Source organism: Delphinus delphis, chromosome 7 (assembly GCF_949987515.2).
Source record: "Delphinus delphis chromosome 7, mDelDel1.2, whole genome shotgun sequence".
Classification (NCBI taxonomy): Eukaryota; Metazoa; Chordata; class Mammalia; order Artiodactyla; family Delphinidae; genus Delphinus; species Delphinus delphis.
In genome coordinates, this window is record NC_082689.1 from 7,931,804 (window position 1) to 7,958,186 (window position 26,383).

The 26,383-nt window shown below is 39.4% G+C and overlaps 1 protein-coding gene across 2 annotated transcripts in view; it reads right to left on the reverse strand.

Annotated features, from left to right (window-relative positions):
- The window catches only part of DIS3L2 (DIS3 like 3'-5' exoribonuclease 2), a 373,782-nt gene that overhangs the window by 227,944 nt on the left and 119,455 nt on the right, over positions 1–26,383 (reverse strand). For both annotated transcript variants that reach the window (XM_060015926.1, XM_060015927.2), the window contains one exon: positions 23,180–23,414. In XM_060015926.1, coding sequence (XP_059871909.1) covers positions 23,180–23,414 — 235 coding nt within the window. The remainder of the gene's footprint in view (positions 1–23,179; positions 23,415–26,383) is intronic.

Genomic DNA, 26,383 nt, shown 5'->3' on the forward strand with positions numbered 1-26,383 from the left:
GAAGAGATGGTGCCACATAGGTAGGCAGAGGCCAGGTTAACGTTACGAAGTTTGGGCTTATCCCAAAGGCAGTGGAGAGCTACGGAAGAAAGCAGTCAGGGGACTAATAATGGCTTATGGTTTAAGAAGCTCACACTGGTTGCTATATGGGGGACAGATTTAGAAGTGAAACCGGAGGCAGAAAGGCCAGTTAGCAGGTTACTGCAATAAATCAGACTAGTGGCAGAAGGAATGGAAGGTTCTAGATAGAGAGGTATTTATTATAAAAAGCAAAACTGACAAGATTATTCAGATGCTAGCTGGGAACTGGAGGCTGGGGAAGTTATAGGGGTAGAGTAAGGAATGGGAAAAACTGCCTAATTTCCTTATAACAGATGTTCTCAAAGTATAGTCCCCTGACCAGCAACATCAGCATTACCTGGGAACTCCCAGAAATGCAAATTCTCAGACCCCACCCCAGACCTACTGACTCAGAACCTCTGGGGATGGGGTGGGAACTCCCAGAAATGCAAATTCTCAGACCCCACCCCAGACCTACTGACTCAGAACCTCTGGGGATGGGGCCCAGCCATCTGAACACACTTTCCAGGGGACTCTGACGCCCACTAAAGTGAAGAACCACTGCTCTAGACAAATAAGCCATGACCTGCTATAGGAAGAGCATCTTCAGGCAATCGGGAGGGGATATAAGTTCAGTCGGACTTAGCGAGTTTGAGGTGTTGGATATTAGATCTGATGCTTAAGAGAGAGTTTTGGGCTGGAGACAGAAATGAGCATGTTGTGTGCGTACAGAGGACAAATGAACAAGTAGACTGGTTCCCTCGGAGATGGTTCAGAATCAGAAGGGAAGAGAGCCTAGGATAGAGCAGTGAGGAACAACATTATTTAACAGAGCGCAAGTAGAAAAGTTTGCAAAAGAAACTGAGGTGTGATCAGAAAGGTAGCAGAATAATCAGCCTAATGTGAAGTCAGAGAAGCCAAAGAAAGCATGCGTTTCAGTAAGAAAAGTATGGTCAGCAGTGTAGACTTAGTGACAGGGTCATAGGAGGAAATGGAGTGAAGCAGAAGGCCATGCGGGGAACTGACTGCGGAGACGAGGGTGTGCACCAGGCTCCGGAAGGCTGGCTGTGAAGGCGGGGAACAGCACAGGGTGGACGCTGCAGAGGGAAAAAGAAATCACACATGATTTCTTGTATTTTTTTTAAGATAAGAGAAGCCTGAACACAGTTAATTGCTGATAGGAAAGAATCACTAAAGAAGGTGTGGTTGAAGAGGGAAGGATTAACCTCAAAGAAAGGGAAGGGACCCTGGGCGGGAAGGGAAGGGACCCAGAACCCAGAGGAAAGGATTAACCTCAGGCAGAAGGTCAGAGAGATGCCAACTTCATTGTATCAAAATAAATGGAGGAGGGAAGGAGTCTAGACACAAGCCATTCCTAAGTGGAAAGCTGAGGGGGTTCCACAGGGGAAGGGGGTGGGCAACAGCTCTGGTTTTTTGAAACGTAGAAGCCAATTCATCTGTTGAAAAGTGCTAGGGAGGTGAAGGATACCTAATATATTCAGAGCTGGGTTCCACAATCCCAGGGGAGGATCACATGCGAATGGCTTCCCAAAACAGTGGCCCTGAACATGCCAGGCGCTACACTCTATGCATTCAAAGTATTAACAGTAAAAAATTTACAAAATAGTAATAGTAACTAGTTATTGAGCGCCTATGGCACACACCTGGCACTGTGTTAGATGATTCATAGGCACTACCAAATTTAATATTCTCCAGTAATCCAATGAGGTAGCAAGTACTATCATGCCCATTTTAGAGATGAGGTTCTAAAAGATCATTAGGAAACGAGGCTCACAAACACCCAAGTGATAACACGCTTGCTCACGGATACCAGCTAGGAAACGACAAGGGCGGGATTCGAACCTAAGTCTCATCCTCTTCCCATGATGCCACACAACCTTCAGGATTTGAACAGGATTAGTAGAAGTGAGAATGGAAAAGAAAACATGATTTTTGAAAGATGTGCCTGAATGACAAGATACTGGGAGAAGTCAATCAACTCTTGGGCCCATTTTGAGTTTGGGGTGACAATGCGATATAAGTATGATCACGTCCTTTACCCAAGCTGGAGATACCATTCTACATCTTGGGGCAGAGACTGGGAATATCAATTAGATGATAACAATGATAACATTGTCTGAAAGTAGACAGATGTGTATAGACTGGGGAAAGAAGGACTTCATATAAGAGTAACAGAATAAATAAATGAATGAAAAGAAAGCTAATACTCAAGCATTAAAAGGAAAAAAATCCCTTCACTACCCAAATTTCCTTCCTTGTTCTAATTTACAGACTGGTGAGAGATGAAGAACAGCGGGACTCACTGTGTCAGAACTTGGTCACCCTTCTCCCCAGGCTGAACATGAAGATACCTTCAGGTTCCTGAGTTGAAGCGGTGCCCTGGGTAGAGTGATTTTCGTGCCCAAACCTGAGTCCTTCACAGGGTCTTCTCAGATGCGGCTTCGCACTGATTCCCATTCCCAGCTGTTAACTGTATTAATTACATCATCAACACTGCTTTTCTCTGAGCACTCTCTGCTCCAAATCTTTCTCTTGCCCAGGAGAAACCACTTCTAAATTTCTCTCTACTAAAGCTTTAATTGGCTTTTAGCTTCATGGCTCCCAAAAGACCCAAAATGTAGGCCCACATACTTATGTGCTCCCATCTACCGCTGGCTTTAACTTACTAATTCTGCATCTTTCCCAACAGATGAATGACTCCTCCAAGTTTAAGTTGACTTCCATCTGAGTTTTTCTTAAAGGGGACAAGCCTGACCTGTTACTGTGACATGACCATTTCAACACCAGAAACACAGTGTTTACTAAAATCTGACTAGTGTTTCTTTACCTGTCTTCCGAAGACTAGCTATCCATCAAAACTTCAAAAAATGAAAAAGGTGCTGAGCTATCATAGGGGGTTAAGTAGAGACTGGCCTCCCCCCACCCCAAGCATGGCAAGCTAAAGTAAATGAGTTTTGCTGTGTTCTGAGCCTGTGATCCACATATATCAAACATATATCTCTCTCATGTTCTAAGTCTCCTAAAGCACATGTGATATTTCATCCTATTGAACATTTCCAACAGGGATGATGAGATCCAGCCCACTGCTTGGGCAAAAGGGAAAGTATTAAAATGCTGATTCTAGAGAGTCAGGCCTCTTTATCAATTCAGTTCCTATTACCTAAAAATAGGACTCCAAAATGATCATTACCAGGCAAACGAAAACAGGTAGGTTAAAGAAGAAAAAATTCTTACAGGCTGCATCATTTCTGAGACCCAGCAGGCCCCCTGGGAAACAGAACAATACACCACTCAAAAACAGCTAATGTTTGAAGCATCTTTAATGGAAAATTGCTTCTCCTTAATAACGTAACAACCTCTAGCTCTAAATGCAAATCAGGCAGATCACTCCAGCCAGGTTATATAGACATGGATGAGTCATTGCTTTTGATGCCAAACTGACAAATATGAAGGTTTCACAATGGATCCTATGTGGCTGCTGTGCAGAAAAAGGATTCAGGTGTTAAACAGGAAAGCAACTAGTTTGGCTCTTCCTCAGTTTCAAAGAAGGAAAGGAAGGATAATCTTTTGCAGAACATTTGCTGAGTACAAGACTGTTCTGGGGGTTGAAAGTAGGTGAAAGATGAGCAAAAACAGTTATATGAGGGAAATAAAGAAAATACTGAACCATAATAATATCAGTCATGGAATGTGAACTGAAAAAAGAAACAAGTACCTAGAAAGAAGAGTCGCGGAAAGGAAAGATCACACATCTAGCTGGAAGAAATAAGTACAGGCTCATGGGGACAACATCCTGTGGTTGAGTGGACTCTACGACGGCCCCCAGTGACCCTCACAGCTCCTGCTCTTCACACCGTGGAATAACCCCCCTCCCTCTGAGTGTAGGCAGGACCTACGACTTGCTTCTAACCAACAAAATATGGCCAACATGACAGGATGTCACTTCCATGATTACGTTCCATAAGACTGTAACTTCCACCTTGAAAACAGACTCTCTCCCTTGCTGGATCTGATGAAGCCAGCTGCCATACAGAGAGGCCCACACCAGCAGCCAGCAAGGAAGTGAGATCCTCAGTCCAAAAGCCCGCAAGGAACTGAATCTAGCCAACAACCATATAAACTTGGAAGAACACCCTTCCCCAGTAGAGCCTTCAGATGGCTGACACCTTGATTGCAACCTTGTGAGAAACCCTGAAGCAGAGGACCACGCTGGGCCATGCCCAGATTCCTGACTAAAGGGGAACCTTGTTTCCTCTACTCATAACACTTAGGATATAAAATGTATGGGTTTTTCACACCAAGCAATTCTGCAAGTCTCTGTGGACACCACCTGGTGGCCAACAATTTAATTCAGTTCTGATCCTAACTACCTGGAGAGAGTACAGACCTCACAGATTAAGGGCTCAGTCCCATGAGACTGCCTGCCCCACCCCCCACTTCAGACTGCAAATGCAAGTAGTGGGCCTCCAGATTACCCACACTCTGTCTGAGTTGGCTGCAAATTGAGGGGGTTCCCATGACCCCATCCTTAGGTTTGATAATCTGTCATAACGGTTCACAGAACTCAGGGCAGCATTTAACTTACATTTACTGGTTTAGTATAAAGGATATCATAAAGGATACAGCCAAAGAGGTACATAGGAGGCCCAGAGGATCCTGAGCACATGAGCTTCTGTCCCCATGGAGTCGAGGGGTGCACCACCCTCCCAGCACATGGATGTATTCACCAAGCTAGAAGCTCTCCAAACCCCATAGTTCAGAAATTTTTATGGAGGCTTCATCATGCAGGCATGATCAAATATTAATTCAATGTTCAGCCTCTCTCCACTCCCTGAAGGATGGGGACGGGGCTGAAAATTTCAAGCTTCTAACCATAGCCTGAAATGATTAGAATCATTTCATGACCAACCCCATCCTGAAGCTATCCTGGAGTCCACCAAGAGCTGCCTCACAGAACAATAGATGCTCCTATCACCATCATCACTCAGGAAATGACAAGGGTTTTAGAAGCTCTGTGTCAAGGAACCAGGGTCAAAGACCACATATTAGAACAAAAGATGCTCCTAGCACTGCTATCACTCAGGAAGTTCCAAGGTCTTTAGGAGCTGTGTGTCAGGAACCAGGGGCAGAAGCCAAATATATATTTCTTATTATGTTCTACTGACCCACAGAAAATGTGAGATAGTAAACGTGTTGTTTTAAGTCTGCGGCAAATTTGTTACACAGCGATAAATAATTAATACACATTTAAAATGACAGTTGACATTTGAAGGTTAGAGGAATTTTCACAGGAGGAGACAGGGAATTAGGCAGCATTCATGGCAGAAAAGAGGAGGCACAGAGACACAAAAGCAGAAGAGGGAAGTGAGTGCTTAGGAACAATACAAGGCCCGGTTTGGTTGGATGTGAGGTCTGAGTGGGCAGGTGCAAGAACATAGGTTGGGGGCTTCCCTGGTGGCGCAGTGGTTAAGAATCTGCCTGCCAAGGCAGGGGACAGGGGTTCGAGCCCTGGTCCGGGAAGATCCCACATGCTGTAGAGCAACTAAGCCCGTGTGCCACAATTACTGAGCCTGCACTCCAGAGCTCACAAGCCACAACTACTGAAGCCCACATGCCTAGAGCCCATGCTCTGCAACAAGAGAAGCCACCGCAATGAGAAGCCCATGCACCGCAATGAAGACCCAACACAGCCAAATATAAAATAAATAAATAAAGAAACATAAGCTGGAGAGACAGGCAGGAGACCCCTGGTGGACAAGGACAGCCAAAAAGAGCCATTAGAGCTCATCACTTACATCATGCGGTCTGAGAACCTCTTGCTTCAAGAGGCGACAGGCTTCAAAAAATGATTTGGAAAATGCCCATAACTAAATGTGTGCTTTATTCTTTTTAAGGTACCTTCCCTTCCATTACCTCATTTGATTTACACAAGGACCTGTGAAGAAGTCAAGGCAGGTATTTATTATGAAGTTTTTTTTGGTTTTGTTTTTTTACAAATAAGGAAAATGAAGCAGTGAGAGGCAAGAATGACTGGCAAAAGCTTTTGTTCAGTACTTTTTTGTTTCCTACTAGGAGTGTTGCCACATTTTATTGGATCCTCCTTCCCTGGTGGAGATGCAAACAGGGCTAGCCAAAGGAGCATTTATACCTAGAAGAGTAGGTGCAGTGAGGCCTGGGTGAACTGCAGAGTCAAGAGTACAATAGTTTAGTCCATATAAGCTGATATCAAGAGCTTTGAAATAAGGAGGGTCAAAATGAACATTAGATCCCAAGACTATCAAGTTTATACTCGATTGCTGCCTCTGCCTCAAGCAAATGAGTCAGAGCTGAGGGGACTGGCCAAATAGGGGTCAGCTAATTGGGAGCGGAGATGAGAAACTTTACTATGCAGCTGAGCTTTACTCAGGGGCCTAGTAAAAGGGTGTGCAGGGGTGGGAGGCTGGTTCCACTTAAAGGGATAGGGGTGACTCATCTATTTTTTAGTTTGTTGGGTTTTTTTTTCAAGCAGTATCTGAAAAGCAGGGACAATTTTCTACTGCAAAATGTTAAATAAGATCTGTCCTTAATGGTGGAGGTTCTACACCCAGAGTAGGACACCCAGTTCCCTCTCCCCATCCAGAGCCACACAAGCCAGTTTTTTTCCCCCCAATAGGCTTAGCTGGAGTCTTCAACAGCTTTTTGTAAATCTCAGCAGGTTACAGCTACCAATACTCCATTAGTCAAGCAAAGATCTCCCCTGACATGTTGCTGCATGACTTGAAAAATCTACTTGGTAGTTCTCAAGGGAGAATGGGCATTATTTAGAGTGACCCAAAGGGGTAATCAATGCCAGTAAGATGAATCATAGTTCTGCATAGTGGCAAAGAAAGGGTCTCTATCAAAGCAAAAAAAAAAAAAAAACCAAAACCCACACAAAACCTTAAGAAAGCAGGTTAAACACTAAGTTACAAAAAAGGCTTCATTATTCAACTGAATAAAGCTTCCACATTCTGCCTAGAGGGGTGAACGGGGAAGAGCTACTTGACTGGGCCTTCTCTTCTTGGAGTCTGATGACCTGAAAACTAACTTCACAGACGAAAGTGCTCAGAATCCCAGGTCGAGGGAAGTGGGGATGAAGACACTGACCATCCCCACCTGTAATGATTCTCATTTTCCCAGTTCAATAAATACCAAATTGAACTTTTCTCTTTCAATCCATTCTTTCAAAATAATGGTTAAATGCAAAAAAAAAAAAAAAAAAAAAGAGGGGGTTTTCCCTGAATAAAGGTTATTTTAAATAATTGTGAGAATCAGTCTTTTTAAATAAAAATAATCTTTAATCGTTTGATATCCACTAACAAAAGAGAGGCATTCCTTCATTTCTTGAAAATACTCATCACTTCCTTCTTAGTTCTATACATTTTTCTGTTAGGTCTTGTACAAGGCTCTCAAAATCTTTATCAGAGTTACTTCCCACCCTCCATCCTTGCACCTGAGTTTTCCATATCTACCAGCTTATGCCTTGGTTTTGTAGGATAATGACTACTTCAGGTAATTCCAACTGTGGACCATCTAGCTGGTAATCTCACCAATTTCCTATAGCTTCAACTGATAATGTTCAGATCTATAACTCTCAACATCCCTCCTCTGGGTCGATATTTCTATTTCCAATTGCCCACTGGATGTTACAACTTGAGTGTCCCCCATGTAACTCAAATTCAACATATAATCAGAACCCAGATTCATAGTCCATCTCATACCTGGTCTTATTTTTCTCATTTAAGAATGTCAACACCCATGCAGTTGCTAAACTAGATATCAAGTTAATCTCATCCTTGAATGTTCCTCTGTCTTAAGTCCCATATCTGATCTACCATCGAACTCTGACGATTCTAGTTCTGAAATATCTTGCTTACCTATCCCTTCTTCTGCATTCCAGCTGCCATTGCTCTCAGTCAGGTCAAGCATCTTAACTGGTCCCATGCCATGCCCCAATTTCTCCCCGCCTCCTAACAATCAGTCTCCTTTCCTTAACAACCTTGGGTGACTTCCCATTACCCAGATCTCTTAGCAGCCACAGAAAACTGGACAAAGCTTCACCACAGCCTATTTTTCTAGCCTCCCCTCCAAACTCCCCACCATGTACACTGCACTATTCCCACTGTAGATATTATTCTACCTACTATCCACCTCTGTGCCCCTGTTCATGCCAAGAATATTTCTGACCCTTCTTCGCCTGGAAAACTACTCATCCTTCAAGGCCTAGAGAGCAAATTGTCTTATTTTCTCTCCCTCTTCCTCCTCTCACTTTCTCCCCCTTCCTCTGTGAATGGTCCCTCCCTCCCTCTGCAAATCTGTTCCTCTTCTCTGTGTGCACTATTTGTGGTTTCTAGAAGCCTCTGTTCCCTAATGACTTTGTCACCAGCCCTCACTCCACATGACACTATTATCCCAGAGTCCTCAAGCTGTGGAGAAAAAAATCTAATGGGTCACTGGCCAGTCAATGTATTGATGTTTCTTAGGTCAGGGGTCTACTCATGATCCAGCTAACGTCCCGGGGACAGGGCAGACTGCATCTACCACGTCAGTAAAGGCAATTGCCATGGAAGGGGACTAAGGCAGTCACGATCCACAACACACGTCTGTTACTATAGCTCCTCTTATGGAATAATTTCACCTCAAGGACAAGCATCTGGATTTTACTCTTCATTCATCTTTCTCTTCCTAGTAAGTGGCAGAATGCCTGGCTTGTCACTCCCTCTGCATCTCCCTGGATGCTCTTGGTTGAGATGACAGAACATTCAACACAAACTGGCTTATATCTCAAAGGTGAATCACTGGCTAATGCAATTAGAAGTCCAGAAGGAAGACAGGCTTCAAGGTCAGTTGATCCAGGGCCCAGCCCTCTAATGGTTGTAGGGGCCCAGATTTTTTTCTGCTTCTCCACTCTTCTATCCACAGCACTTGGCTAGTCATAGGATAGCTTCCAGTACCAATCAGGGATAAATCTTTCATGTTCACATCCATCAGGAAACTACTTACATCCCAGAATTCTAAGCAGGAGTCACCCTGATTAGACTGCTTAGGTAATGTGCCTATGAGAAGAGGAAATGGTTTGAAGCTGCAACATCCAATGCAGTAGCCACAAACCACATGTAGCTATTTTAAAATAAAATTAATTAAAATTAAATATAATTAAAAAGTCAGTTTTTCAGTCACAAATTTCAAGTGCTCAACAGCCACATGTGACTAGGTGGCTACACAGAAAGTCCTACTGGCATAAGGTAACCAAGTAACTAGTATGAGGCAACCAAAACTTGGCAGCTGGGGTCAACTTAGTTCAAAGTCCCAGGAATCTGGGGAAGGGGCAGATGTCCAGATGAAAATCTAGATGCATACAGGAAAGGGAAAGAGGGAAATAGACTCTAGATGGGCAATGAACAATACTCAACATAGTCTTCTAGAAAGAAATTAAACTGATCTGGCATGATCTGCTCTTCAAAAAAAATAACCCATTTGTAGAAACTGTCTGTTGTTATTTGAGGTACAAGGTGTTTTTCTTTTACAAACTCACTAACTTCCTGTGGGACACTGGACATGCCAAGTAACCTCTCTGAGTCTCAGTTTCCTCGTCTGTAAAAAAAAAAAAAAAAAAAGAAGGTGAACTAGATCAGTTGTTTCTAACCTTTTAATCAGAGCAGAATTTTTTAAAATACATTTTTAAAAATTAATTTTTGCCTAAGATCTCACACTTTGAAGTATTTTTAGTAATTTAACTGCATCAAAAATTAATTTGTCACCCTGTTTTTTAATCAAAAACACACAACTGTTAATTAGAGCCTCTGATCACCAAGAAAAGTCAATGTTACCACGGTAGGCTAGTATCATTTGTATCAAAAGTAAAATAAGTTGACTTTGCAGTCTTAAAGCAAATGAACTATTTTCATTTAGTGTCATGAAATATTTATAAATAATGTGAAGTACTCCACTGGAAGCCCCGAGGGGTGGACTAACACCCGTCAAGGAGAGTACCTGATCTTGTAGGACTCATGTAGGTCCAGAATTTTATGATTTCTATAGTAATGCAACTGTAAACAGATATGACCCTCGTCACTAGCATAGACTAGCCTGACCTGGAAAGTACCAGAGAGAGGGATGAGTAGACAACTTAGAAGAAAGATTCCAAGGGTGACTGGAAATAAGGAGAAAATGATACCATCACACAAAGATGCTGATCTACATTTTTATTACCAGTAAGCCCCCCAAAAGTAGATTATTAAGTAATTCAGGGAGCCAAGTATAAAGCTAAAAGTGGACAGCAAGCAAGAGAATCAAGAGTGCAATACTGCAAAGATGCTAAAAGAACCATGGGCACGGGGGGTGGCTCCAGAGACCTTCAAGTCTTCATTCACCTCTACTGAGGAGAAGGGCAGGCACACACAGTGACAGACATATTAGAGGCCTGGGAACTTCTGTTTCCAGGTAACAGCATGAACTACATTTAATATAGATTATTTGCTTTTATTTAAATTTCTATTCCAATAATTTGGTGTTAAAGTACTAGCAAGAAGGCTGACAGGCATGTCTATTCCTAGGTGCTGTAAGGAATGGATTGGGGCAGAGTATATTCTAGAAAATAAATTACTTGTAATGTTAGAAAAATGTTCTGAAACCCAAGCTCCCTAGGTCTGTTGATACATCAAAGAGAAAATAGGTAGGACTGACTCAATGATAAAAAATGAGAAGAGGAGAAGGTGAAAATGACAAGCCAGAGAAAGAACTGGACAAGCTTCGATCATATTTCAGTAAAGAACAAATATTATTTTTTCAAGATTGTTATAATTCATCATGGTTTTCTATCTCTGATAACCCTTCTAATAACTATGTATTTAACAATTTAAAAATTCCTTTAAAAACACCCACATTTCTCAAACAGCTAAGTATATGACACAGCAATTCTACTACTGGGTATAATTTCAATGGAATTGAAGACAGGAACTCAGATACTTGCTCACCAATGTTCATTTCAGCATTACTCACTATTCAATAGCCAAAAGGTGGAAACAAACCAGTGTCCATCGACATGAATGGATAAACAAAATGTGGTATATTCAATATAATGAAATACTACTCAGTCATGAAAAGGAATGACATTCTGACACATGCTACAACATAGATGAACCTTGAAAACATTATGCTAAATGAAATAAGCCAGACACAAAAGGAGGAATATTGTATGACTCCACTTACATGACATATCAAGAAGAGACAATTTATAGAGAGGAAGTAGATTAGTGGTTAGCAGAGACTGAGGCGGGTGAAATGGGGAGTTGTTTAATGGTTACAGAGTTTCTGTTTAGCATGATAAAAAAACGTGTGGGAATAGTACTAGATAATAGTAATGGCTGTGCAACATCATGAATGTAATTAATGGGACTGAATTGTAAACTTAAAAATGGTTAAAAAGACAAATTTGGTGCTATATATATTTTATCACACACACAAAAGATTTTTAAAACCACAAGAGTTTCTGTTTCTTATAGAGAGTGTAGGGCAGGGAATAGTGTGATAATATTTATTGCTTTCAAGGAGGGAAACTCAGGTGGCAGAAGAGAACAGGTAGGCCCCCGTCCTCTGACAGTCCCTTAAAGAAACTCTTAGAATAGAGGGGTTCTTCAAGGACCTAAACAGATGCCGATGACGCTTTAAACTACATTTCCAATCCAATCTCTGACGTCAACTTCAACCTACATTTCCAACTATACATGACCACCTCACACTTAACATGTTTAAAAGAAAGTCCTTAGGAATACAAGATAAAGGTAGAGATTACTTACAATAAATAAAAATAGTAGAAATAAGTTTCTACTAAAAATTAAACAGACAAGTCACTTCCTAGTGTAATAAAAAATGAGGGGAAAACTGAAAGGTTTGATTATAGATGCAGAGGAAATTAATTGAAAAAACTTCGTACAACTCTATTCTAAAATATTAGAATAGGTGGCGAAAATGTATGATTTTCCTGGAAAATATAATTTTAATTTTGCATTATCAAAATTAATGCAAGAAGAGGGAAAAAACCCTACAGAAACAAAATAATCATTACACATGGAGAAAGCTGCCAGCTAAGGAAAGCCCTAGCCCATGTTCCAACCATGCGTTCTTTAAATGCTTCAAGTATTGAGAACACTTGATCATTCTCAATGCTATTCTGACTGCTCCAAAGCAGTGAGAAAAAGAAAGGTCCCCAGTTCTTCCCAAAAAGTTAATAGAGCCTGATACCAAAACACAAAAAAGACAGCACAATAAGAAGAAACTGCAGACAAATCACACATTTTGTATTTTTAAATCCAAAAATCATAAATAAATATCAGCAAACAGAACTGAGTTACATGTTAAAACATGCTACACACCACGACCAAGTGAGAGTCATGGCTGTATGAGGGATGCAAGAATTATTCAACATTATGTGTCATCAAGTAAACAAGCCAAAGGGGAAAAAAAACAAAATCTTGAAGAAGCTCAGAAGGCACTTGAAAGAAAACTTCAATATCCATTCCCAATAGAAACTTTTAGTTAAAAAAGAAAAGGGACACTTGGTTAACTAGGTCTGAAGCCAACAACCAGCACTGTGCTTGAGGGTTTAATACTGGAAGCATTCCTATTAAAGTCCAGGAGAAGGCAATCACCACTATTATGTAATACAGTTCTTAAAGCAATGGCCAATGACATGAGGAAAAAATGAGAAGCACAAATTAGAAAGTTAGGGACAAAATTATTATCTGCAGATAAAATTGTTTTATACCTAGAAAATCAAAGCCACCAACTAGAAAATTATTGGAAATAATAAGAGCATTCATTAAGGTATCCAGCTTAAAGATACACAAAACAACCCCAAAAGCTTTCTTATATATCAACAATTACATGTAGGAAATTGCTGGAAAAAATTCCTTTCAAATTAATACTAAAGAACACAAAATACTCAATGTTTTTTTTCTAATACTCAAGTTTTTTCTAATGTGCAATAATGCTATATATAAACTATTAAACATATTAAGAAGATGTAAGATTCAAAATTCACATTGTGAATAGGTTTGATAAACTAAGACATACATAGACCATACTATAGTCAAAACAGCAAAACAGGGCACAGTCCCCAAAAAAGACCCCACAATTGAGCAAAAATTGAGGCAACAGATTTTTACCCAAACTATTTTAATTAGCGTGTTGCATTTCCTAACAGTAAATAATTAAAACATTCATTAAAGTCTTGTTCAGCATCAACTATCAATTTCAGTAGCTTAAACCAGTCGTTCTCCAATTGTGGTTTGAGATCCTGCCAAAGGCCCACAAGGTCAAGACTCTTTTCATAATAATACTAAGACATTATTTGTCCCTTTCACTCTCATTTTCTCATGTCTGTAAAGTAGAGGTCAGCAAACTAAACTGGCCCACAGGCCAAATCCAGCCATGTCCACTCATTTACATATTCTCCACAGCCACTTTCAGGCTACAAAAACAGAGTTGAGTAGTTGTGACACAGAAGTCTCTGTCTCTGGTGTATCCCACAAAGCTGGAAATATTTACTATGTGGTCCTTTACAGAATACCTTTGCTAATCCCTGCTCTAATGAACAATAGAATGTGTGCTTATGTATTCTTGTGTTTTCTAGAATTTTCTAAGATTATCAATTTAAAGTACAAACAAGTATATTTTAGAAGTTAATTCCATTTTTCTCCTCAGTATTTTGACTATGGTTTTATCTACTATACATCATTAACCTCACTGATGCCCAATAAATCATTATTTTAAAATCTGAAGTTCTCCTTAAATGTACACAGAAACACAACTAGAAGTAAGTACACTTATTTTGCAATATTTTAAGGCTTTCTTTGTTTTAATTTTAAATACAGAAATATTGATAGATATAACCTACATACACAAAAGCATTTTGGAGTCTTCAATAATTCTTAAGAACACAGAAGTGTCCTGAGACCAAATAACTTGAGAATCACAGGTTTAAATAAAGTTGTTTGCAGCAGAATACAAATTCTTTTCAAGAACACAAGGAATACTCTCCAGGATAAATCACATGCTATGCCACAAAACAAGTCTCAACAAATTTAAGAGCACAGAAATTACAACAAGCATTTTTCCCAACCACAACAGTATGAAACTACAAGTCAATTACAGAAAGAAAAATGGGAAAAGCACAAACATGTAAACACTAAACAACATGGGTCAATGGGGAAATCAGAAAATACCTCGAGACAAAAGAAAACGGAAACACAAACTCTATGGGATGCAGCAAAAGCAGTTCTAAGAGGGAAGTTTAGAGTGATAAAGGCCTTCCTCAAGAAACAAGAATAATCTGAAATAAACAACCTAACCTACCATCTAAAAAGAAGAACAAACAAAACCCAAAGTCAGCAGTGGGAAAGAAATAATAAAGATCAGAGAGGAAATTAAATAGAGACCAAAAAAACAACAGAAAAGATCAATGAAACCAAGAGCTAGTTTTCTGAAAACACAAACAAAACTGATAACTCTCTAGCCAGACTCACCAAGAAGAAATGAGAGAGAACCCAAATAAACAAAATTAGAAATGAAAGAGGAGCAATAACAACCAATACCACAGAGATACAAAAAATCATAAGGAAATACTACAAACAGTTATACACCAACAAACTGGATAACCTCGAAGAAACAGACAAATTTCTAGAAACATACAACCTGCCAAGACTAAATCAAGAACAGACAATATGAATAGACTGATCACTAGTAGTGAAATTGAATTTGTAATTTAAAAAATTCACAGCCAACAAAAGCCCAGGACCGGATGGCTTCATAGGGGAATTCTACCAAACATATGAAGAAGTGCTAATACCTATCCTCCTCAAACTATTCCAAAAATTGAAGAGGACAGAGCGCTCCCAAATTCACTCAGTGAGGCCACCATTACCCTGATACCAAAACCAAAGACACTACAAAAAAAAAAAAAAAAAAAAAATTACAAGCCAATACCTTTGATGAACATAGATGCAAAAATTCTCCACAAAATATTAGCAAACCAAATCCAACAATATATACAAAGGATCATACAGCATAATCAAGTGGGATGTATTCCAAGGACACAAGGATGGTTCAATATTTGCAAATCAATGTGGTACAGCACATTAACAAAAATGATAAAAATCATATAATCATCTTAATAGACACAGAAAAAGTAGTTGATGAAATTCCATATCCATTCATGATAAAAACTCTCATCAAAGGTGGTAGAGAGGGAACATATATCTACATAATAAAGGCCATTTATGACAAATTCACAGCTAACATCATACCCAATGGTGAAAAGCTGACAGCCTTTCCTCTAAAATCAGGAACAAGACAAGTATGCCCACTCTCGCCACTTCTATTTAACACAGTATTGGAAGTCCTGGCCACAGCAATCAGACAAGAAAGAGAAACAAAAGGCATCCAAATTGGAAGGGAAAAAGTAAAACTGTCACTACTTGCAGACGATATTGCTACTATATACAGAAAACTTGAATGTCTCAAAAAAAAACTATTACAACTAATAAGTGAATTCAGTAATGTTACAGGATACAAGATTAATATACAGAAATCTGTTGCTTTTCTATATTCGAATAATGAACTATCAGAAAGAGAAAGAAAAAAAATACCAATGCCATTCACAATCTCATCAAAAAGAATAAAATATCTAGGAATACACTTAAACAAAGAGATTAAAGACCTATACTGTGAAAACTATAAAACACTGATGAAGGAAAGTAGAAGGTGATACAAAGAAATGAAAAGATATTCCACGCTCTTGGATTAGAAGAATTAGTATTGTTAAAATGGCCAGACTAACCAAAGCAATCTATAGATTTAATGCAATTCCTATTAAAATACCCATGACATTTTTCACAGAACTAAAACAAATAATCCTGAATTGTACACTGAACCACAGACTTTAAGACCCTAAATTGCCAAAGCAATCTTGGGAAAAGAAGAATATAAAGCTGAGGGTACCACCCTCGCTGACTTCAGACTATACTACAAATCTACAGTAATCAAAACAGCACGGTACTGGCATAAAAACAGACATATAGATCAATGGAACAGAACAGAGAGCTCAGAAGTAAACCCATGCACCTATGATCAATTAATCTGTGATAAAGGAGGCAAGAATATACAATGGATAAAAGACAGTCCTTCAGTAAGTAGTGCAGGGAACACTGGACAGCCACATGTAAAAGAATGAGATGACAACATTTCCTCAAACCATACACAAAAATAAATTCAAAATGGATTAAAGACCTAAAGGTAAGATCCAAAACCATAAAACTCCTAGAAGAGAACATAGGCAGAACATATACTGCATATGCTATAAGAATTAAATAATTAAATGTCATGAGGAATAATTATAAAGTACTTAGGGCCTAGCACGCAGTAAATGTTCAATAAGTATCAGTGATTATTATGTGTAAATACGTATCTGGGTATGCATGTATACAAAAATATACCTAGGTATATCCTAGGTATGGCAAAAGAAGTATTTAGAGGGAATTTTATAACTTTAAAAATATTTCAAAGGAAACAAGAGAAGTCGAAAAGACATATTCAACTCAAGAAGTTGGGAAAAGGACAAAAAAGCAACGCCCCCAAGTAAGGAATAAATAACTAAGATAAGGGCAAATATCAATGATATACAGAACAACATCATCAACAATAAACAGAAAAATAACACAACCAAAAATCATGTTCCTTGAAAAGACTAATAAGATAGATCTTTGGCAAGCAAGAGTTAAGAAAAAAGAGAAGAGTCAAACAATTAAAATACAGAACGAAAAGGGAGGCAAAAATACCAACACAAGGAGTCATTTTAATAATTAAAGAATATTAATGAGTATTAGGAATATCTATGTGATCATAAATTCAAATGGATAAATTGCCCTTCAGTTATGCCAAAATTGGCATCAAAAAGAGAGACTGAACAGACCAATCAGTATAAAAGAGACTGAAAGAGCAAAGATCTCGCCTTCTGAAAAACAGCAGGTACAGAAAATTTTACAATGAGGTCTACCAAATTTTAAGGAAGACTTAATTCCTGTTTTTTTAAATTAACTTTTATTGGAGTATGCTTTACAATGTAACTCCTGTCTTATACAAGCTATTCTGGGAAAATAGTAAACCGTCAGTACAGACGAATTTATTTGCAAAGCAGAAATAGAGACACAGATGTAGAGAACAAACTTACGGATATCAAGGGGAAAGGGGTGGTGGTGGGATGAATTGGGAGATTGGGATTGACATATATATACTACTATGTATAAAATAGATAAATGAGAACCTACTGTACAGCACAGGGAACTCTACTCAGTGCCCTGTGGTGACCTAAATGGGAAGGAAATCTAAAAAAGAGGGGATAAACGTATACATATAACTGATTCACTTTGCTGTACAGCAGAAAGTAACACAACATTGTAAAGCAACTATACTCCAATAAAAATTAAAAAAAAAAAAAAATGACCAGGACATTTTATGAAGCTAATATAATCTTGACTGTAAAAACCAGATAATGATAAGAAAATGATAGGTCCGTTTAACATGATACAAAAAAATCCTACACTATATATTACCTAAGTAAATCCAATATTGTACTTAAAAAATAATAATATATTGGGATTAAGTAGGAGTTATCCTAGGAATTCAAGGATCGTTCAATAACAAAAATACATTTAAAGGAGAGAAACCAAATGATACTCTCAATCAATAAAGAATCAGCTTTATGAAGTTCAGCAAAAGGCAAAACTGTGGAGTTAATAAAAGACTGTATGAGAAAACATCTATGTGACCTAGGAATATGCAAAAAACTAAAAAAAAAAACCCATAAAGTATATGATTAATTTTATCACAGAAAAATTAAGAATTTTTGTTCAGTGAAAAACACCATAAAGTTAATAGACAAATGACTAAAGGACAGAATGGTAGAAGATATTTGTGATGCCTAAAGTGGAAAAGGGATTATTATAGAGAATAGATAAGAACTGCCTGCAAATCAACAACAGAACAGTAACTATGATGGAACAATGGGCAAACAATATGAAAAGGCAATTTACAGAACTTAATCTCTAGAGTATAAAAAACTAGAAAGCTGAATAATTCTAACTATTGGCAGGAATGAGAAGGTAAAAGAAGCTTCATGGGTGTGGAGAAAAGGGAACCCTCCTGCACCGCTGGTGGGAATGTAAATAGGTACAGCTGCTACGGAGAACACTATGGAGGCTGCTTAAAAAACTAAAAGAGTTGCCATATGATCCAGCAATCCCATTCCTGAGCATATATCCAGACAAAACTATAATTCAAAAAGATACATGCACCTCTATTTTCATAGCAGCACTATTTACAATAGCCAAGACATGGAAGCAACCTAAATGTCCATCGACAGATGAATGGATATAAAAGATGTGGTATGCACACACACATACACACACAATGGAATACTACTCAGACATAAAAAAGAGTGAAATAATGCCATTTGCAGCAACATGATGGACCCAGAGATTATCATACTAAGCGAAGTAAATCAGAAAGAGAAAGACAAATACCATAGGACATCATTTATATGTGGAATCTAAAATATGACATAAATGAACTTCCACGAAACAGAAACAGACTCACAGACATAAAGAACAGACTTGCGGTTGCCAAGGGGGAGGTAGGGGAGGGGAGGGAAGGATTGGGAGTTTGGGATTAGCAGATGCAAACTATTTTATACAGAATGGATAAACAACAACGTCCTGTTGTATTAGCCCAGGGAACTATATTCAATATCCTGTAATAAACCATAATGGACTTCACAGGGAGGAATGGCTGGTCTCGCACAGGTCTTAGACATTGGAGGTCCTGACCATCTGTCTCTACCTGAATCACACATGATATGAATGCATCACCCACTCAGTCTAAAAGACAGGGAAGGGCTTCCCTGGTGGTGCAGTGGTTAAGAATCCGCCTGCCAATGCAGGGGACACGGGTTCGAACCCTGGTCCGGGAAGATCCCACATGCCGCGGAGCAACGAAGCCCGTGAGCCACGACTACTGAGCCCACGTGCCACAACTACTGAAGCCTGCGCGCCTAGAGCCTGTGCTCAGCAACGAGAGAAGCCACCGCCAACAAGAAGCCCACACGCTGCAACAAAGAGCAGCCCCCACTCGCCACAACTAGAGAAAGCCCGCGTGCAGCAACGAAGACCCAACGCAGCTAAAAATAAATAAATAAAAGACAGGGAAGCAAAAAGTCCCACTGTATCCTTCTAACATAGGTCTGGACAAGGCTTTACTCTTTTTTAAAAACAAAAAAAATACTTTAAAACACTGGCACAAAACATTGCCCAAAAATTGTGGTTGATGGGAAACTGCCTTATATTTAATTTTTAATATAATTTCTGAAGCAAACATAACTGTCTTCTAATTATATTAATCATCATTATACACAGTGGAGAGCTAGGAAACAAAAACATAAGAAAGATTTGATCTCGGAATTTGGAAACACTAGCAGAAAGGAAATGAAAAAAATTAGCTCGGAGAAAGAAGGGTTTCTAGACAGTCAGGAGTACAGGTTCTTGGCATTTCAGTAACCCCAAAGTATCACAGGAGAATAATCATATGGATCTGCTTTTCTCAGCCAAAGGGAAATACGGTTACTCTTTATCCAAGGAAAGCGAGCTTAAACCTAGGCAATGAATAGGCCTGTTGCTGGAAGGAGATGAATTTTAAGTGTGAAAAAAAGGGCTCTTCCTGACTCCTAAGGTTGACTTGGGCAGGCCCCAGGAGGCGCAGTAATAGATTGATTTAAACCTTGGAAGGGAACAAGGATTCCATGTGGATTCTCCCTTCAAAAAAAGAGCTGAAGGTGGCCAGAGACAAAAGTGAGAACTTAGAGGGTCACCGACTCTACATTCAAGCCCATGTTCAGTCATCAGGTACTGGCAGAAGCTTCTCTCCAGACCAGAAAGCTGAACAAGATCTCTGACAGACCCTACTAAGGTAGAGAACAGGAAAAGTACATCACAACCTGATTAGGTCACCATCGCCAAGACTCAGATGGCCAAAACTGTTCTTAAAGTTCCCAAAGATGTATGATAAAGAGCTACTGTACCAATTAGTCATGATGTTTTTTTATCCTTTGGAGTTTGCTAATCAGGCAATCGTTATTCAAATACTCGATACCAAAGAATATTTATTTGGGTTGTCCCTGGTCTTGACACAGATGGCAGTTTTCTATGCTGACAACAATGCCATTGCCTGGGAAGTGGTAAAAGCTCAGCCTTGGGAGGCTGTGGGGCTGGACCTACAAAAGGGGCCCAGGTCTTTGGCCTATTCTCTCAAGGGCTGAGGATGATCCAGATCCATGTGGTCTTCCTAGAAGAAACTATTGTGTAGGTCTGAGATGCCCGGAGAAACTTTTCTCTGAATGCAATGATAGGCATTTGCTGCATACAGCTGGGGTTACCTGCTCAATTACCAGAGAAATTGGTAGTTATGGTAAAGATACGAATGTTTCCCGGGCAAAAAGGGATATACTAAGTAGACATATGTAATATGTCATGTTTGCTTTGGGTAAAAGAAACATGATATTCAAACAAAAATCACTCTTTTGCACACAGGTGTGAACTAGGATTAATAATCCATTTGCAATTACAACACAAAGCAATGAACCTTTCTAGAAGTCTTAGGAAAAGTTTATGATGTTCTTAAGGTTATGGTTTGTTTTAATAACAAATTTCAAACCCTTAAATGGTGCAAAAAGAACTAACATCCTAACTGTAACCAGATTTTATATTATCCAGAGAAGAGAAGCTGGTTGAAATATCCTTAAAAACACCATGATTTTTAAAAAAGCAAATTGCAATTTTCCTAAATATCAAGAGGGCAAGAAATGAGAAACAGCCATGTGGTTTCAAAACTCTCTATTTAGAGGCTAGCAGGAAAGAGAAATTGGTACCAGATTCTGAGGGAAGGATTAAGGCTGTTCCCTCAGTCAGGGCCAGTAAGGAAGCAATATAAATAACAGTAGGATACGAAGACCATAAAAACAGTAAGGAAAAAAACTGCATACGGTGGACTTGTAAAGCACTCAGTGACACTTACCTGCAACAGAGATGGAGGAAAATTACAACAGAGGACAAATCAAGAGTACGTCTGGCATCAGAATTTCCCAAACAAAGGATAAAGTGAATTATTAATATCCACCCTGGGCATCAATTCTGCCATCACTTCCATCCATCAATATTTCCTTGCCCTTGTATTGGTACCAATCACTAATGAGAAACTGAAGCATCTCATCCCTTCAACTTGGAACCTAGAGGAAAAGAGGCTGCTGAGGTCTTCCAAGTTCAATCACCTGAGCTAGGTTTCCACAAAGTAGTTTTGGGCCAAATACCCAGTGAGTTTTAAAGTACTCCTTCCCCTGGCTTTGTCCTTCAAGTATCTCTCTCCCTTGGTGACCTTGCAGATTAGGATTTGGCTATTTAGGGTCCTGGTTATTAAACTGTTTTTAAAGGAAGAAAGAAGAAACATCAGAAGAAGGAATTTTCAAGGAATAACATCCAAATGACATTGGCTGTGCCCTGAACAGTGGAACCACTAGTTATCTAAGCAGGCCACAAAAACAAAAGAACCTGGGTGCCCTCAGGTCAGCAGTGAGGTGGGGCAGTGAGGAAGCAGTAGCCTCTTCATTCAGATAGAATTTCAAAGTCGGGAAGTTCTTCTGAATGAGTAGCACTTGGCACCAGAAAGTGACACATGCTTTTAGAAAGTGCTCGCTGCCCGAGATCACTACCTCATCAGCAGTGAAGACACAGAGTGATCCTTATGCAGTCACTTCCTGAAATCACCTCCAGCTTTCTTCAGGATGTCAGAGAACTGTGCTCACCAGTCCCTATCACAGGGTGTCTGCTGAACATCCTCCTTTAGTAATCTGGCATTTCTTCTAGCCTTTCGTGGGGACTGTGCCAGAAACTTCTTCCTGATTAAAAAAACCCTCATAATCTAGTTGGCCTAACCAGGTCAATGTTTTCCATTTCATAACATACATAAAAATCAATCTGGCTAGAAAACATATTCCCTGCACTTAAAACCTCCTAGAAATCTATACATTGAAATATTCCAATTTTCATTGCTACTTTCCCTTAAGTTTTCCAGACTGCAGTCAGGTAGGGCCCTTGGTCACAGCTCTTCACCTATGTGCTTGCAATTGCTTTTTTCAGTATCCAGGGGACCCATGGCTTAAATTTTGATCAGAGAAAATGACTGGCTTTTTTTTTTTTTGAAGATGTTGGGGGTCGGAGTTTAATTTATTTATTTTTGCTGTGTTGGTTTTTCGTTTCTGTGCGAGGGCTTTCTCTAGTTGTGGGAAGCGGGGGCCACTCTTCATCGCGGTGCGCGGGCCTCTATCGCGGCCTCTCGTTGCGGAGCACAGGCTCCAGACGCGCAGGCTCAGTAGTTGTGGCTCACGGGCCTAGTTGCTCCGCGGCATGTGGGATCCTCCCAGACCAGGGCTCGAACCCGTGTCCCCTGCATTAGCAGGCAGATTCTCAACTACTGCACCACCCGGGAAGCCCCAAGACTGGCTTTTTTAAAAGCTTACAATCAAAACACTTTGTAAAGATAATCTACTTATCAAATTTAAGGTGATCTATTCACCACTGAGGACGAAATGTACCAAGTTAAAATTAAAGCAAAATCCAGGGTAAAACAAAGTGCTTTCTTTGGAAGGATTTTAGTTTGGTTTAATTATGTTCATATCAACCACAGGGTGGGATTGGGCTCATCACAGGAAATTTCAAGGTTAGCTATCAACACAATGCAAAACCCATTAGGAAATGACAACAGCAACCACTGACCACACAAATCACCAGCAGCATTTGTCCCCTCCTCACAAACAGCAGCTGGAAGCCTGTCAAAGATCCCCCTTTCCTAAAAGCTGCCACAGGTTAGAAACTGGAAAGATACCAACTGTATTGTGTGATTAATTCTGTAGCACAGAGAGAATTCCAATACTTAAAACAATCTACTAAAATAAAACGTCGGAGATCAGTCTGGAACTCACCTTTTTCATGAACACAAACTGAGAGTTTCTTAACACCATCAACCAGAGCATTCTGCATGTTGCCATGTCCATCTTCTGAGTCGCTGTCATCAAACTGAGCCTCTATAATGACATCAGGACTGTCATTATAGCCTTTCAGGGACTGTTGCAGGAGATGGCTTCCACAGAGCTCCTCAGGGAGATCTGATTCATAGGCACCTTCTGTTTCTTTGTCATTGCTCTCTGGTTTAATTACCTGAAGAAAAGAGAAAAGTTCTGCTAAATCACTGGAGGGAAAAATGGGAAAGTGCAGATTTTTCTTTTTTCATTTTTCTTTCCTAAGGAAAAAACTGCACATTCAGAAGCACTGGACACTCACCATGTAGTTTGACAAAGAATCTTTATTTTCCAGATGCACAGATTACCTTACAATCAATCCAGCTCTTCAAGATGCCCAAGATTAATGCTACATCCACTTCTATTTTTCTGATGTATATTTTCATCCTCTCTCCCACAAAGGCCCTAAATACCAGAAGTACCACACTGCTTCACAAAGTATCCATCACATGGGACCAACCAGTATGCTGAGAAATGATAAAAGAACTCAACATAGTTTGTCACTGTGTTCCCAAATGAAACCACAAGAATGTAAGATGAAATAGAAAAAAAATTAAGTGTGAACAAGAGTTTATAAAATGTTCCCATAAAAAATATAAACCCTTAATTCTCCATTTTGAGGCCTGAGATCAGTATAGAAAGCACACAACTGATAGACATTTACACTAGAAATAAGAATGCGCATTACACAATATGTCAAAAATTTTCAATTTAACAAAAATGAAGCAAATAGGAGAAAAGAATCCACTACTAATCCATTCAGTGAGTTAGTCACATGACACTCATATGACAGTACCCTTTGATTTCTATGGGCACAATATTAACATACACCAGTGTTATTTAGTCACTGAAAAAAAAAAAAGGTGACCCTATATGTAAATCTGCCCATCTACATTAGCAAAAAAGACAGCAGATTTTGTAGGTTCTAAATGTTACTTAGAACACCATATCCTTCTAATAATCTATTTCTGGATGAGAAATCTATGTGCAATTTAAACATATAATCAAGATGTGATCATACATACGTGTGTGTGTATTTGAATTGGATCACTATTGGTAGCACACTCGTTTCATTCTTTCAAACAAATGCTGGAAGGCCAGCCTCATGCCAGGCACCCTCATGAGGCCTACATTTTATAGTGAGGAGACAGATGGTGAACAATTTACTCATTCAACAAATCGTACGGAGTAACTTTCACGGTGCAAGGCACTGTTCTAGGTGGCAAGGATGCAGCGGTGCACACAATCAAAAGTCTAATAATGGTAAGTGCTAGTGAAAAAAATATATAATATGAAAATGCTGGTTATTGGAAACTGAGGCTAGTTTACCAGTAGGGTGGTTAGGGAGGATGCCTCCTGGATGAAGCGACATTTGAGCAGAGATCTGAATGAAGTGAGTGAGCTTCTAGCAGTTTCTCTATGTGCTTATAATTGAGAAGTCTAATATTTTTCTGACTTTAACTCTGGGGTTTCAAATTAGATGCCTGCTTTCAACAAACCAGATTAACGTTCAAATTAGATCACACAAAGATCATGCTTAATGAAAGATCTTCATTTTATACAACGCACAAAAGGTTATTAAAAGAAATCATTCTCCAAACATTATAATGTCACAGATTCCAATTAACATAACTGTCCCCAATGAATATTATAACATCCACCCAGAAAATCAAAGTAAAATATTACAAAGATATTCACACAATCAGAACACAGACTCTAAAAGTATATTCCCAAAGTTTTAAAATATGACTTCATGAAAATGTGATAACAGGAATCTGACTCTTGTCAGACTCACTGATTTATTCATTTGTTCATTCACTAATTCGTTCATTATTTCCACATTTGTTCATTATTTCCAAACAAACAAGGCTCCTTTTCTTTAACAGTTAAAAAAAAGTTCAATTGGCTAAGCCAGAAATCTCTAAAAAGATTCCCCTTAGGCCCCTTCCTGCATGAGAACATAAGAGTGAAGCAACAGCTAAGTTTTAGATTAATATACAATTACAAAACCAGCTCTCCTGCACTTCTGCCTTGAAACACAAATCCTGGTTTCATACCTGACCCAAAATATATCATTCAAAAAACAGAATTCACTGACAAATTAGAGAAGAAAAAGAAATCTGACATCACTCAAATCAGCAAATCCATTCAATTTCCTTAAATGTGCCGAGCAAATTCAACAACATTTAGGAAGATCTGCCCTTGACCATCCTCACAGAATTAACACAACCTTGGGCACTGTCAGAACAGCCCAAAGCACAGGCAGGAGGTACATGTGCATACCCTACGTCTAAAGCACGGTGGCTACAACACAATCGCTGGTCTACTGTTCTTTTTTACGTGTCATCCCATACAAACTTTATCTCAGAAAGAAGAGAGCTGGGGGCAGGGGTGAAAGAAAACAACTGACATGCTACAGTTACAATATGAGGTAAAATGCAGTCTTCTGGAAAGATGTTAAACAAAGGTTCCAGGCCTTTACTTTCTATTATGTATTTATTTCTTCTGCTAACGGTTTCAGAAAGGATTTGGTTCCCACAGACCAAGGAGAAAATATTAGAGGGTAACCAGAATTCTGACTTTATAAAATTTGAAGGCTCGGGCTTCCCTGGTGGCGCAGTGGTTGAGAGTCCGCCTGCCAATGCAGGGGACACAGGTTCGTGCCCCGGTCCGGGAAGATGCCACATGCTGCGGAGCGGCTAGGCCCGTGAGCCATGGCCGCTAAGCCTGCACGTCCGGAGCCTGTGCTCCACAACGGAAGAGGCCACAACAGTGAGAGGCCGGTGTACCGCAAAAAAAAAAAAAAAAAAAAAATTGAAGGCTCAACTATCCCACAGTGAAAGGTAGTCTTTGTATGTATGTATATGTTTGTGAGTAAAATATAAAGAGAATTCTGTAATCACCATGATTCTGCCTACCTACATATTAAGAATTACGCTTTGGCTTACACATACAAAGTTCAAGGAAAAGTCGATGGGAAAAAGAGCACAGTAGAAAGCAATGACCAGAGTACAGCAAGCTTAACTGTACAGCACATTTCAAAACCAACCCAGTTCTGATTTTATGATAATCTCCATGGTTTAGATTACCTATACTCAAGAATTAGTG